This window comes from Oryx dammah, unplaced genomic scaffold (genome assembly GCF_014754425.2).
Source record: "Oryx dammah isolate SB20612 unplaced genomic scaffold, SCBI_Odam_1.1 HiC_scaffold_18, whole genome shotgun sequence".
NCBI lineage: Eukaryota > Metazoa > Chordata > Mammalia > Artiodactyla > Bovidae > Oryx > Oryx dammah.
The window spans coordinates 119483553-119498870 of NW_024070202.1; the positions used below are offsets into that span (position 1 = coordinate 119483553).

The 15318-nt window shown below is 56.9% G+C and overlaps 1 protein-coding gene across 1 annotated transcript in view; it reads right to left on the bottom strand.

Annotated features, from left to right (window-relative positions):
• Nucleotides 1–15318, bottom strand: part of VIPR2 (vasoactive intestinal peptide receptor 2) — a 69335-nt gene that overhangs the window by 31439 nt on the left and 22578 nt on the right. Inside the window, exon 4 of the mRNA XM_040260106.1 lies at nucleotides 14581–14678. Coding sequence (XP_040116040.1) covers nucleotides 14581–14678 — 98 coding nt within the window. The remainder of the gene's footprint in view (nucleotides 1–14580; nucleotides 14679–15318) is intronic.

Consider the following 15318-nt stretch of genomic DNA (forward strand, 5'->3'; position numbering starts at 1 on the left):
CTGACTGGTTCACAGTGCTTTGTTCTTCGTGTGCGTGCTAAGTCACTCAGTTGTGTCCGACTCTGTGCAACCATATGGACTGTAGCTGCCAAACTCCTCTGTCGATGGGGTTTCCCAGGTGAGAATACGGGGGTGAGTCGTCACGTTTTCTTCCAGGGGATCTTGCCAACCCAGGGGTCAAACCTCTCGTCTCCTGCGTTGGCAGCTGGGCTCTCTACCACTAGTGCCACCTAGGAAGCTTCTCTGTGCAGTGTGTGCATTTAAGCGTGAGCTCATCTTTGGGGTTGGCTTCCGGGAATTTGGGAGGCCTGGGTGAGGATTTCCTTCCGGGAGAACCTGTGTTTGCATCTGCCAGGCCCCTCGGTGCTGCTGGTCAGGAGGGCTCTGCCTGTATGTTCAGCTCAGAGTCTCCATAGTGAGCAGCAGAACAAGAAGCGCCTTGCAGGAAGGCACAGCTGGGGTGACAGATCCCGGGGAAGACTGGTGGCCGGGGAGGAGGACAGCCCAACAGGGAAGCTGGCAAAGGAATCCTATGGGGAGCCCGAGTCCACTAGGATCAACCAGGTACAGTGAAATTAATAACATAACTTTTTTTGTTTACAAAATTGGTGATAATTGAAAGAAAATGAACTGCTGGTGACGGTGTTAGCTAAATCACATCCATTTCCAATGAAAATACACATCAGCACATTTCAGGGAAAGCTGTTTGACAACATAATTAAAAACATCCTGTTCATACTTCATGTCCTTTAACCAGGAATTTGAGATTGGCACCCAGATTTGTTTGGTTAAAAATAATAAGATATTAGAAACAACCTAAGCTATGAACTAAACTCAGCATATTTATAAAACAGAATGTCACACTCCCTTAACAATCTTGTTTTTGAAGGATGTCGACTGACTTCAGAAAAGGTTCATGATATGTGATACTTTGTAAGAGAGAAGAAGCAGGGTGTACGTTAGGCACAATGGCAACTTTGAAGTAAACACATGCGGCCGGGGCAGGGGCGGGGGGTGGGTGCTGCCCACGCCTTCCTCCCGGAGGGCCCCTCCCTGTTCACACTGGCGCACCGCGCAGCGAGAGGAGCGGAAATAGGAGCCGGTTACGCGAACCACACGCGAGAACAGAGGCTGCTCAGAGGGCGGTAATGGGCCGTCAGCCTTCAGTTCCCAGCGAAACTACTGGCAAGCTCCCGAGGGAGAAAATACCTATTTTCTGTCACCTATAAAGAAAGAAAGTGAAGTCGTTGCTCAGTCGTGTTCGACTCTTTGCGACCCCATAGACTGTAGCCTACGAGGTTCCTCCGTCCATGGGATTTTACAGGCAAGAGTACTGGAGTGGGTTGCCCTTTCCTTCTCCAGAGGATCTTCCTGACCCAGGGATCGAACCCAGGTCTCCTGCATTGTAGGCAGATGCTTTCCCATCTGAGCCACCAGGGAAGCCTTGTAACACCTACAGTCTGCACTGCAAACCTCACGAAACAGAGCTGAAGGCACAAATACTTGGGGGAAATGCAATGAGTCCAGTGGTCACCCCTCTTCTAATACCTCTGAAATTAGAAGGCATTGCTCCCGTTCAGGGTGATGGACTTATCTAAACGCTCCTTTGTAATAACTTCTTGATACACAAAAGATTCATTCCACATGACTGGCTGAATTTAATATTCATTTGTGACCCAGTCAGGATAATAGGATGACACCCTCTCCAAACTCATTCTTATGAACTTTGTGAATTTATAGAAGTCTTAGAACTAGACATCTAGTCTAGTGATGTATGAAAAGGATGTTTTTAATTATATTGTCAGTAAGGACTTGTTTTCCTGAAGCCAACGAAAGGCGATAAAAGAATATGTAGGGTACTTTGCAGTTCTTAACTCTTTTCTTTGTAAGCCCTTTGGGCATCCACTAAGCTTGTGGTCTGTGAAAAGTTAGCTCAGAGAATACACTCCTGAGCTGATGTTTGATTGCATGGGGTTTGGAGTCAGACAGGCCATGTCTGGCTACACTGTTGATGAGCCTGACAGTCTCTGCCAGCCTCTGTCTGCACACACGGCCTTTGCAGACCCTTTCAAGTTCAGAAGTGCCCATCACCCTAACCTGTGTACAGCACACGTTTGGACCCCGGTGGTGTCATGGGCAAAAAAGTCACGGAGGGCATCTGTTGCAGATTTTGCTGTTTCCCCTGCAGTCCCAGTAAGTTTTTCACTGTCGCCTAACAGAAAACCTTTATGTGTGACCTGCAATGGTGTTGTCCTCAAGTTTATGCAATTGGGTTTCAGACTTCACATCACATCCCCTGATCCTGACCGGGGCATCTTAAGGAGGAAGGTGACCTCTGGGGTTTTCTCTGAGGCTTCTCCAAGGGGTGTTGGAGGATTAGGTTGGGTGAACAGAGAAAACTCGTTAAAAACAGCAGACGAGCCTCGCACACAAGAGCCGTGGCCTGAGCCATCCTGTGAAGCGACCGCTCTGTCCCCCTCCGTGGGCGGACGGCGCTCACGGTCTCAGGGCGCCTCTCGGAGGGCCGGTGAGGGGGTCAGGCTGGCCCGGCTGCGGTTCTGCTGCTGAACGTGTCAAGTGCGGGGCCCCTTGGGCCCGAGGGAGGCGGGACCGCTGTCTGTCAGCATGTGGGTCAGAGGCCACTTTACTCTGAACCGTTAAAACCCTGTCGTCCCGAAACAAAGGCGCAAACCTAAAAACCCAGTCAGGCAGCTAATTCAGCCGCAGCCCTCGGTCAAGCGGCTGCTCTGCTCTGTTTTCCCCCTGCTGAATGGATGGAGTGCACGTGCTTCTGCAACAAGGAAGGCCTGAGTTCTGGCTGCTGGTACCACCCTGGAACAAAGCGACCTCGCCTGGCACAGAGTGGGCGCCGGGGCCGGGGACCCCCGCGTCTCCGCCAGTGACGTGACTCAGCCCAGGGAGCCCGGGAGGGCAGGCGGGTCCCTGCTGGGTCAGAGCCAGGGCCCCTGCCGAGTCAGGGTCCGGGTCCTCCGGAACGGCTCCCCTAGGGCGTCTCTGGGTGTGCAGGTGGCAGGAAGGGAGGCCTTAACGCATCCCATCCATATTCAATGCTATATTCTCGTTTTCCCAGAGAGTCCTCAGATGTGCTAAGCCTGAGGCCTACAAGATGATTCCTGGGAGTGGAGAGGGGAGAACCTTGCTGGGGGTCCCTGATCTTGAGGGGCTGAAGCTGCAAAGATGATTATCAGGGAACAGAAAGGTCAGTCCCAGTGCGGCCGAGGTGCCCCCCAGTGGGACACCCACGGTCAGGTGGGGGCCATGTTTCCAGGGCCTCTGTGCGACTCTCCAGCGGAGAGGCTCTGATGGTCCCGTGTCACAGGCACGCGTGTGAAACTTCGATTCACTTGGGGAAATGCTCTACAGGGCGCCACCGTCATCGCATGATCGGGTGAGGGGAACGCGCCAGGGTGCTCGCCCTTCTCGAAGCTTCGGGGCCTGGGTGGGGGGTGGGGGGGGCTGCGGTGGGCAGCGGGGCTGAGACCCTGCACCCTGGGCCGTCGAGGCCCCACTGGGAGGAGATGCTGCCCCTTCCCCTGCCGTCACCCGGGGCGGCCTCCTGCCCCCCAAGTGTGTGGGGCCAGGTGGTGAGCGAGTCCCCCCGCAGACCCAGCCGTCCACGCGCATCTGCCGCCTGGAGCTGCCGGCAGAGCCCTCCTCAAGGCGCCCCGTGGCCTGGCCTGTGTGTGCAAACGCAGAGTCCTAACTAAGCGAGGGAGCCTCCGCTTGACCCGCCAGGCCTGCTGCGCATCTGCTGTCCCCGGGACTATTAATAGCTCCCGTTCTCTCCTGAGAGGCCGGGTTTGGCCGATATTTTATACAGCCACCCTATTTATAACCCAGTAGTGGGTTATACAATCAATTCCGAAGGTGACAACCAACACTTAAAAGAAGGCAGCACGGAAAATGTGGCTTTGTGGAGTGTTTGTGTTGGCTCACAGTGTGAAATGCATTTCTTACTGTGGATTTCAATCAGGAGTTGAAAGCCTCTTGGCTGGACCAGAGACTTGATTCGGGAAACTTCTGATTACAGCCTGGCCCGGCCCATCGCCTCACCTCGCAGCTGAGGCACAAACACCCTGACGTGCTCTCTTTTGAACCTGCGGAAGCCCCATGGTTCAGTACCTTTGTAACACAAAAGCTAATTCATTTCCCCAGACCTTTTGGTAATGATTAACCTGCATACCTGGGGCCCTGGGAATGCAAAGGAAACCACCGTTGATACGCAGTGTCTGTCTCCGATAGGAGCTACTTGATTAGAAGGCGCGGCCCTGTCTCTGGGGAACGAAGCACATGCAACGTCCTGTTGGGTGAACAAGACTAACACAAACCCTGAAAACAGATGAGTAAGCGCGGACCTGCGCTTCTACCTGCAGACTCGGACCAAGCAGCCAAGGCACAGCACGGGCCGGAGGGGCAGGGAGCCCTCGCGGCTGGCAGCGGCCAGGATGGGTGGGGGGCTCGAGGTGGGGCCGTGGGGGCGCTGGGGACACTGGATGTCTCGGACGGGGGCGGGGCCATCTGGCTCCACGCGGAGGCCTCGGTAGCACGCGACACTCACTCCGCTTGGCAGCCGCCCTGAACACGCCGGTCCTGCTGGGTCTCCCAGCTCCCCCGAGAAGGCACCGCAGGGACCCACACACGCCGTCCTGTGGGGTGGCAGGTGGAGCGTGCAGCGGGCAGTGTGTGCCGCCCACGGCAGGACGCAGAGTGGGCTAGCCAGCCCGGGCCTTTCCTCGTGCGGCTTTGGCACGGGGCAGAAGTTTGGAGCCTGTGGCCCAGCAGCAGGGCCAGGAGGTGGCCTCTGTCTCCCGTGCAAAGAGGTTCCTTTTCTCACCTCAAAGATGGAAGCTGGGGGCTTCTTCATTTTAGAGGCCGCCAGAAACACAGCCCCGCCCGTCTTCGGGGCCTGTGGTCCAGGCTCAGTTCCAGCTCAGGATTGGCTGTGAAGCTCACTGTCATGCTGGTAACAATCTTACCGTTGAGTTTGTCTTCCTGAAGGTCGTTGGCAAATTATCTTTTAAGACCCACCCATTCTGATTAGAAGATTCTGACTATAACCGAATTGTGATGGTGCTTTGCAATTTACAGAATGTAGCACAAAGGTTAATTCATTCTCTCCTTCCAATGGCCTGTGAAGGAGCAGACATATTTTTGCCACACTTCTCTCATACAGGTGGGACCTGAGTCCGGGGGACAGTCGTAAAACGCAGGGCCACCGAGGTGCAGGGCTGAGACTCCACTCAGACCCTAGTGTCTTCTCCCTCCAGAGGCCCCTCCCTGAGGGCAAGTTACCCATCTGTTTCAGCTTTTTCCTTTAAGAGGAATTGGTCAGTTCTGCAGATAAGGACGTGGACGTCACCACTCTATCCAAACAAAGAGCAGAGCTCTGAACACACTGGAAGTCAACGGCTCTCCTTGGGTCCACAAGAGAAGGGAGGACACAGGACAGACAGCTGTCCCAAGACTGGGGGAGACCAGGCAGCGGCAGGAGCTGGGGGTTCCCCAAACAGAACCGCTAGGCTGCCCGTTAAGCTGCAGGAATCAGACACAGGCGCAGCGGAAAGGACAGAAAAGGACGTCAGCCAGCAGGACAGAGCAGAGGCCAGAAACAGACTCGCGTGATGGTCACTGGTCTTTGACAGAAACTAAAGGCAGCACACTGGGGCAAAGGCAGGCTTTCCAACAAACGTTGCTGGGACCACTGGACATCCACATGCAAAAGAATGAACCTAGACACACCCTTATACTTTCACAAAAATTAACTCAAAATGGGCTATAGCCGTAAAGAAAGTAGGAAGTCGCGCAGTCCTAACTCTGACGCCATGGATCCTCTGTCCATGGGATTCTCCAGGAAAGACTACTGGAGAGGGTTGCCATTTCCTCCAGGGGATCTTCCTGACCCAAGGTCTTCAGGGGTCTCCTGCATTGCAGACAGATTCTTTAGCATCTGAGCTATCAGGGAAGCTCCTATGGATGTAAAGGTAAAATGCGAAACTATGCCTTCTAGAAAATAACAGCAGAAAACCTAGATTCCCTTGGGTTGTGATGCTTTTTAAAATACAATCCCTATATGTATACCTATGGCTGATTCATGCTGAGGTTTGGCAGAAAACAGCAAAATTCTGTAAAGCAATTATCCTTCAATAAGAAAATAAATTAAAAAAAATACAGTGCCGAAGGCACCCTTCATGAAACAAATCATTGATAAGCTGGACTTCAATAAAATTAAAAATTTTTACCCTGTGAAAGAATTTCAGAGAATGAGAAGACGGGCCACAGACAGGGAGAAAATATTTGCAAAAGACATCTGATAAGGATTGTTATTCAAGACATATAAAGAACTCTTAATACTCAACAATGAGAAAACAACCCAATTAAAAATGGGCTGAAGACCTTAACAGGTGCCTCTTGAAAGAACGGATCCAGGTGGCAAAGAGGCAAATGAGAAGATGCTCCCAGAAAGCACAGGGCAGGGCGTCCAGGCGGAAAGAGCCCCCGGAGCCTGCAGGCTCGGTGGCGAGCAAGCGAGTGCAAGCGCTTGCGGACTCTGCACTCACTGGGGACCCCGGGGGTGAGCGTCCCTTTGCTGTGAAGCGGTGATTAAAGGCACAGCTCTCCCTCATGGGCTTGTCGGGGGATTCAGTGAGCCAATCCATCTGAGAGCTGTGAACACTCTCAGTAAAAGCCCGAGACGTGATGTATGGCGCTTGGTTTGATTTTATAATAAAGACCGTTTTTATGAGGAAAGAGATCCTCGAGCTTGCCGGCGCCCCTAGTCCTCCTGGGTCAGGCTCTGTTTGCGCTCACTCTGCTTCATGGAGCACCTGGAATCACACCCACCGCCTCCCCACGGGCAGCGTGGTCCCGCCTCCCGCACGACCACTAGCATCCTGTTGAGGGGGACGGGCGGGCGGGGCTCAGAGGCACTGCGGACCCAAAGGGGAGACGCAGGTCGCCGGCTTTGCGCTGGGCCCCTCCGGTCTCTGCTGCAGCCTTCGGGGCCTCTGAGGAACTGGACCTGAGCCCAGTTGGGCGCTCTGACAGCACTGTCCCAGGAGGAAATGACCAGGCAAGGTCCCAGCAAGTCGGGGTCACCTGGGGACATCACTCACGTTGTCCCCGAGATCACTGTCCTCCTGAGGACGAGCAGAGGCTTCAAGAAGGAGCTGGAGACGGGGGTCCAGACAGTCCCCACGTGGGACGCCCCCTCAGCACAGGCAGACTCCCCGTGTAGACTGCACCCCTGAGCAGCAGGCAGCCTGGCCGCGGACCAGGGTTAATCCTCCAGAGGCGGGGGCCCTGGGGTCCTGGAGGCCCCATGGCACTCCAGAGGCGGGAGTCCTGGGGTCCCGGGGTCCCGCGACCCTCCAGAGGCGGGAGTCCTGGGGTCCCGGGGTCCCGAGACCCTCCAGAGGTGGGCGTCCTGGGGTCCCAGGGTCCCGCAACCCTCCAGAGGCAGAGGTCCTTGGGGTCCCGAGACCCTCCAGAGGCGGGGGCCCTGGGGTCCCACGACCCTCCAGAGGTGGGGGTCCTGGGGTCCCGGGGTCCCATGACCCTCCAGAGGAGGGGCCCCTGGAGTCTCGGGGTCCTGGGGGCCCCATGGCACTCCAGAGGCGGTGGTCCTGGGGTCCCACGACCCTCCAGAGGCTGGGGTCCCGGGGTTCCAGGGTCCCACGACCCTCCAGAGGCAGGGGTCCTGGGGTCCTGCGACCCTCCAGAGGCGGGGGCCCTGGGGTCCTGGGGGCCCCATGGCACTCCAGAGGCAAGGGTCCTGGGGTCCCACGTCCCTCCAGAGGCGGGGGTCTTGGGGTCCTGCGACCCTCTAGAGGTGTGGGTCCTGGGGTCCTGCGACCCTCCAGAGGCAGGATCCTGGGGTCCCGGGGTCCCGTGACCCTCCAGAGATGGGGGTCCTGGGGTCCCGGGGTCCCTTGTCTGCACAGCTGTCAGGACTGTGTGCCCAGCTCCCTGTTTTCAGTCACCTCAGGGACCGCTCTTTTGTTGGTATGGACGGGTTAGAGGAGAATGGATTTTCTTTTAAAACCCAAATGTGACATTTCTGAGGTTAAAAAAAATGTGGTAGATATTTTTGAATGCTTTCTCCCACTGACACCTATTTCGAGCACAGGGTTTATGATAAAGAAAAGGCGACAGAAAGAGAGGTCGGGAGCCTGTGCTTTGCCACCAAGCATCCTCACGCTCGGCGGGGAACCTGGACCTGGCCCTAGAGACACCAGGCAAAGCCCACAGGGAGCTGGGCTGAGGGGCGAGGCTTCCCGCACGACGAGGGAAGGACAGAGGACGGCTGGGGCGGGAGAGGCTGGGCTACTCCACCAGGGCCGGCCTGGCTCCTCGGAGGGACGTGCCCCGGGCAGGGGATGCAGACAGCAGTCAGGGAGCAGCTTCGCAAAGACGTGCGGTGCTGGGGTTACAGCAGGGCTGCTCACACCTGAGGCGGCGCGCGCGTGTGGCCGGGTGTCTGCCGCTTGCCCCCCAGACCTCAGAGGCTGCAGGACAACCAGCCAGCTGGGTTCCCTGAAGCACTCCTGCAAGAAAGTCGCCTCCAAACAGGCCTCAGGAAATGCTCGACAGCGGGAAATTTGACGGTTGAGTCTCCCCATTGTCCCGACAGAGTCCGGGTGGGGGCAAATGTCACTGAGAGATGATTTGTCAAACAGCAGAAATTTGTTCTGAGGGGACTTAAAACTATTTGAATACAGAAGTAACGTCTTTGCTGACTGTGAAGAAGCAGAAAATGTAACCAGACCACTAGAGGGTACGTGCAGCTTCACTGCTTCCGGTCCTTCATCCACTGCTTCCGGTCCTTCATCCACTGCTTCCGGTCCTTCATCCACATGTTTCCGGGCCTGCAATCTCTCGCTGCCCTTGTCCAGCCCCTGAAATGCCCACATACCCCCACGAGTGGCGGGTGGTACCACCCTAACAGTGGGGAGGGGAGCTTCTCCGAAAGCCTGTCTTCTCTTTCTAGGTCTGTAACAGATGGCAAACACCCAGTAAAACAAACATTGCTAATTTCCATATTTTCTTCAATTATCTCTTTGGACTACAGACTTTCAGTCCTGAAATTTGTATGTCACGTGGTGAAACAGACAGGATTATCCGGCGAATATCCTGGTTGCCCCCATCCTACTCTGGAGCAGCGCCTCCTTTCCTGAGGGCCTGGGGGGTGCGGCTGGGGCTGGTGGGCACCCAGCCCTGACGGCAGGGCTCCCCATCCTGACCCCCAGGTCTTGTCCCGCCTGCCTCACCTCCCCGACGCAGTGCCGCCCCGTCATCTGATGCACTGGGCGTGCCCTCGCGTGCCCTGAAAAAAGCCCTGGGGAGCTTTCTCCCGCCACTCGATGCGAAGTGGAGCAAAGACACCACCCTTGGTGCTTGTTTGGAGGCAGAATGGGATCGGCCACCGTAACAGAGCTGAGCGTGGGCCCGCCTGCACCTTTAGGGCCCTGCAGGCCATCCCTGCCGAGCCCCCCGCCCCACGCGGACGTGGGGACATCGTGGTCCTACAGGGCCTAGGAGTGAGAGATGGAAGGCATCTCCGCGGAAGGACCGCAGCTAGGGACTTGGACCCTGGGGGAGGCTGCACTAGCGGTCAGTGTGAGAGTTGCTGCAGTGGTCTGAAAGCTGAGAGGAGGCTGCAGAAATATTTTTAGGAATATGGCATAACATGGAAGAAATGTGTCTGCTTGAAGCATGGGAAGGTTGAAAAATGCCAAACAGTTCTCTTGGCTAAATTTAGCAGAAGTGCTCTTTATTTAAGACCTATGTTAGCAAATATATAATGTGGGAGACGTATGGAGTGCCTGGCCTGGCGTGTCCACTCAGCACAGGATGCCAGCCTGTCGCTGGGACTGCTGTCCTTGGGAGGGGCCTTGGGCCAGGCGTGCAGCCACGTGCAGTGACTGAGTCATGCCTGGTGGCCGAGCGGGGTACAGCCCTGGGCCCTTCACCTGGGCGGCTCTTGGTAACAGGGGGAAGGAGACCTCCCGGGCCCACAGAGACTCCTCACAGCTGCCGACTACAAGCTGTTGGATGTTTTGCCAGCTCTCGGGTGGGACACTGGGCAGGAGGTGGGAACCGGAGGCAGGGAGGCTGGCCAGGACACTTGGACCAGGAGCCTCCAGGTGGCCTTCAGCGAAGGAGGGAAGTCAGGAGGACAGGGTCTGCCTGACGTGCTGTGGGGGAGCCCCTGGGCCAGGAGAGCCCCTGGGTCTGGGGCAGGACTGGTCGGGGGCCTGGGGGGCGGGTGGGCAGGCAGCAGATGACATGGGGTGGAGTGCCCAGTCCTGGCTGGTCCCTCCTGAGGCCGAGGCCATGGTGCAGGATGAGCTCCTTGGCTCCAGACACCCTCAGCTCTCAGGGAAACCCCGGGCTCCCATGATAAGGGTGGGGCTTCCTTAAACCTTCTTAGTGGTATTAAGCCCTTTATCCAAGGGTTAAAAGAGAAGAGGTTTAAGACGAAGATACGGCAGGCCAGGCTGGAGGTGACTTTTGCTGGGAGAGAAACACAGACGGGGGAGACCTCGTCTGTGGAAGCTGGGGTGTTCTGAGAGGGTGTCCCAAGCTGAGCGGGGCTGGGTCAGGGTTTCGCGGCACCAGGAAGGCAGGCTTAGACCACTGAGCATCCCCCAGCCCCTCGCAGCTTCACAGTCACAGCTCCGGCCGTCGTCCAGGGGGTCCTCTGGGGTCTTCAAGCCCGTGTCTCCTTCTCAGGGCTCCCGCTCCCCATTACTTTACCTCCTGATTCCCTCACCATATGTGGCTTATCTGGAGGCTGTTTTTCCCTTTGAATTTAATTAACTTTGAAACCAACAAAGGTTGCACGCATGGCCCCCAGGGAGGAGTTTGGCTGCGTGACAGCAGGAAATCCAATCACAACTGTGGAACTGGGGAGAAAGATGGGCTGATGAGATGTGGAGAGATGCGCTAGCAGGAGCCACGGAGGGTCGGTGGGCTGGGGCTCTCGCTCCCCACCCGGGAGGGCCTGTCCTGGCCTCACTCGGGCAGCCCCACGCCCTGAGGCGCTCACCCTCACGGACTCCCTAAACAACCAGGCATCCAAAGCATGCGAGCGTGGGAGCTGCGACCAGGGAGAGAGTTACTCATCTTGGCTTTGTGCCATTATTTCCTTCACTTTCTCATATTAACATATTTTGAGTTTTTAATTGATTAGCAGGGAATATGCACTCATGATACTTGCAGGGTCTCTGAAATGTTTAACTGAGAACAAAAATAGCTTTTCATGCTGGATAGAGAAGCATCGGGAAGTCACAGGCGCTCCATCCTTGAGGGGTCTGAGCCGACGTGGTTCCCACAGGGTGTCCTTTACAGCCATGTCAGAGCTTTGTCGCCTGAAGACAGAGGGGAAGGCCGGGCTTCCCGGAACATTCATGTGTGACGAGAGCACAGGCTGTGAGCACCGGGGGGGGGGGGGGGGGGGCTGGACATTCTGCTTTCCCCCATGGGGTCCCGAGGCCTGGGAGGTCCACACGCTGGGCTGACTGCGATGGCGGGCAGGAGCTGTGGGCAATGAGAGGTGGGTGTCGCAGCCCCACCTGCCCTCCACGCTCAGGAGGCCGGGCGCTCTCCAGCTGCTCCCCTCGCCCGTGTGGGAGCACGTGTGAGGTGATGGGGGCCGGGCTGGCGTGGGGCTGTCCTCGCTCCCGGTCAGAACAGGGCTCGGAGACTTGTCTCTACAGGGACGGTCCTCAAACTGGGGTTAATGCTACAGAGCTCCAGGCTCACTCGTAGAACACCGACAGCATGGCTCCCAGTTGGGTCACGTCATATCGCAGAACAGCAATGTGGGGCGAGTCTGGAACCTGAGACGGCTCACAGGCCCTGAGATCCCTCGGTGGTCTCTGGCCCGCCTGGGGGCCCGGCCTCCAGCAAGCCCGCGGGCCATGGCGCTCAGCCTGTCCTGGGCGACGTGGCTGAAGTGGAGGCAGTGAATGCTACCCAAGCCGCAGGCTCAGCGCCGGGGCCCCACCTTCTCTGTGCTGCAGCCAGGGGGCCCCAGGGGCCTCCTGGCCTCCCCTTCTCTGCGGGGTCCCTGCAGAGCGCCCCAGGGTGCAGGTCCAGGTGGGTCTGTGGGTGGGTCAGCAGCCCCAGCCTGGCTGCCCAGGTGGGTCCCAGCACATGTGGGCAGCTATCCCCTGTATGGGGAGCGGGGGCTCGGGAACTGCCCCCGAGGAGGGGTCAGACGGACTCACTCTCGTCAGAATGGCAGGGGCCCTGGCCACGCCACGTCGTTCCTCCGAACCTCAGTCTCCCCGTCTATAAAGTGGGCTGTCACCCGGTAAATGACGTGCGGGCTGGGCAAGGGGCTGACGGGCACACACCTGCGGTGGTGCACGAGTGGGCTCGGGGCCTCCCCAAGGCGGGTGTGAGGGGCTGTGAGCCCCCGCGGCCGGCGCACGCAGGGAACCCCACACCTGTCAGCGAGGCGCACACAGCACGGACGCCCAGCCACACCCCAGTCACTCTCCCCGACCGCCCATCACGGCTCACCAGGCTGACCTTCCAGTTAGAAAGGTGCTTCTTCTCCAGGGTTTCCTGATCCTACAGGAGAGGAACTGCCTTTAAATTACAGACCTTGGTGAAGAGCGCAAAGGAAGCCCCTCGGTCATCCAGGAAAATGCCGGGCAGCAATGTTCCTGCGGGTCTCACCTGGGGACTGACACGAGGGGCTGGTGGGAGGGGGGCCATCAGCCCCACAGACAGGCTTCTGCCAAGGTTCTCTGGGCTCCTGCTTGGGCGGCAGGCGGCCCCCAGGCTCTTTAAATGAGCCCCGCACCAAATGGGTGGACTGTGTGGATCACAACAGACTGTGGAAAATTCTGAAGGAGATGGGAATATCAGAGCACCTGACCTGCCTCCTGAGAAATTTGTATGCAGGTCAAGAAGCAACAGTTAGAACTGGTCACGGAACAACAGACTGGTTCCAAATAGGAAAAGGAGTACGTCAAGACTGTATATTGTCACCCTGCTTATTTAACTTCTATGCAGAGTACATCATGAGAAACGCTGGGCTGGAAGAAACACAAGCTGGAATCAAGATTGCCAGGAGAAATACCAATAACCTCGGATGACACCATCCTTATGGCAGAAAATGAAGAAGAATTAAAGAGCCTCTTGATGAAAGTGAAAGAGGAGAGTGAAAATGCTGGCTTAAAACTCAACATTCAAAAAACTAAGATCGTGGCAACTGGTTCCATCATTTCATGGCAAACAGAAGGGGAAACAATGAAAACAGTGACAGACTTTATTTTCTTGGGCTCCGAAATCACTGCAGATGGTGACTGCAGCCATGAAATTAAAAGATGCTTGCTCCTTGGAGGAAAAGCTATGACCAACCCAGATAGCATATTAAAAAGCAGAGACATTACCTACAAAGGTCCATCTAGTCAAAGCTATGGTTTTTCTAGTAGTCATGTATGGATGTGAGAATTGGAATGTAAAGAGAGCTGAGCACCACAGAATTGATGCTTTTGAGCTGTGGTGTTGGAGAAGACTCTTCAGAGCCCCTTGGACTGCAAGGAGATCCAACCAGTCCATCCTAAAGGAAATCAATCCTGAATATTCATTGGAAGGACTGGTGCTGAAGCTGAAACTCCAATACTTTGGCCTCCTGATGTGAAGAACTGACTTACTTGAAAAGACCCTGATGCTGGGAAAGATTGAAGGCAGGAGGAGAAGGGGAAGACAGAGGAGGAGATGGTTGGATGGCATCACTGGCTTGACAGACATGAATTTGAGTAAACTCCGGGAGTTGGTGATGGACAGGGAGGCCTGGTGTGCTGCAGTCCAAGGGGTCGCAGAGTCGGACACGACTGAGTGACTGAACCGAACACCTGAAGCTGGCAGGGAGCAGACGTCTGAACGAGTCCCAACCTGGGGCTCCTAAGGTTCTTCCCTGTCCACACAAGGTCATGGCCCTCGTGACAGGGCCTGAGGGGAGACAGTGGGCTGGTTTCTGGTGGTAAACAAAATAACCCCCATCACGGGCCATAGCTGGGTGAGTGCGCCGACGCTGGGGAGTTTACAGAAGGCCCAGGGCAGGCTTCAGCGGAGCTGCAGTCGTTCCTGGAGGAGGGGCTCTTCTCGCCCCTCACCTGTCCCGGGCCAAGTCTGGACCCAGCCTGAGAGCACCACCATCAGGTGCTGAGCCGGGGCAGCCCCGGCCAGGCACACTGGCTCTACATTGCAAAGATGCTCCAAGCTAGGTCCCGTCCCTGCGGCTGGCTCAAGGCTAAGAAAACCGCTTCACAGCTTCTTGAGAGCCTGTTTTGTGGCGACATCTCCAAGGCAGTAAGAAACCCTCACAGCAGAAAGGACACGCATTACAGCTGGGCTCAGCAAGCACCGCCACTCTGGGGTCACTTTCCAGACGCAGCAGGCTGGCGAGGCCTCCGTACCCCAACCTTACAGAACCGTCACAATTCCTAAGCCCAGGCAGCTGAGCTGAAACAGAGGCCTGGCTGGATCTGACCGGAAGTGGAAGATGTGAACAAGACCAGGAGCGGTGAACAAGGTGCTTACCTTGCTCTCATCTTCAGGGTCGCTGTAGCCACACGCGTCCATGAAATCCGGGAATGTCTCTGACCACCCGTCTCTGGTGCAGTTCTTGCTTATGTTTCCTGGAAAGTGAACGCCACGGGTCTGATTTGCATGTCCATGGCCTGCACCTGCGCCTCGGGGCCTGTCTCTCCCTCGGGCCGGTGAGAGTCAGGGCCTGGACCAGGGTGCCCGCTGTTCAGGGCCTCCTGACCCCTGGAACCCGGGCAGTTGTCTTGCATTTCGGGGGGCTTCAGTGGCTGGAGGGAGCAGGTTCTCCGACAAAGCACGGGCACGAGATGGTGGTCACGTGGGATGAAGTCAACAGAGCAGAGTGGAAGTAAACGGGGTGTATCCTGTCGAGTGAGAAGGGTCTGCAGCCAGACCCTGATCACCCTGTCCTGCCGGCTGGAGTCGGGAACAGAGGAGAGCAATGGCGGAGCAGGGCGCGGGGCTCTTTGTAACTCATGCAACCCTGATGTCTCACGAGGAGGCCCTGCGACGATCCCCTGCTGTGGACGAGAAGCCTGACGCTTAATGAAGGTGGCCCACCAGCCCAAAGCTCCACAGCCTAGAGCAAGCGGCCCGTTTCAGGACTGGGCAGTCAGCTCCTCAAGTGCACAGCACGCTTGCGGCCCCGCTGTCCTTGGGACTGTACTCTGAGGTCTGGAAGGCCAGGGGGCGGGGCGGTGAGGGGGCGGGGCGGTGAGGGGGCGGGGCGGT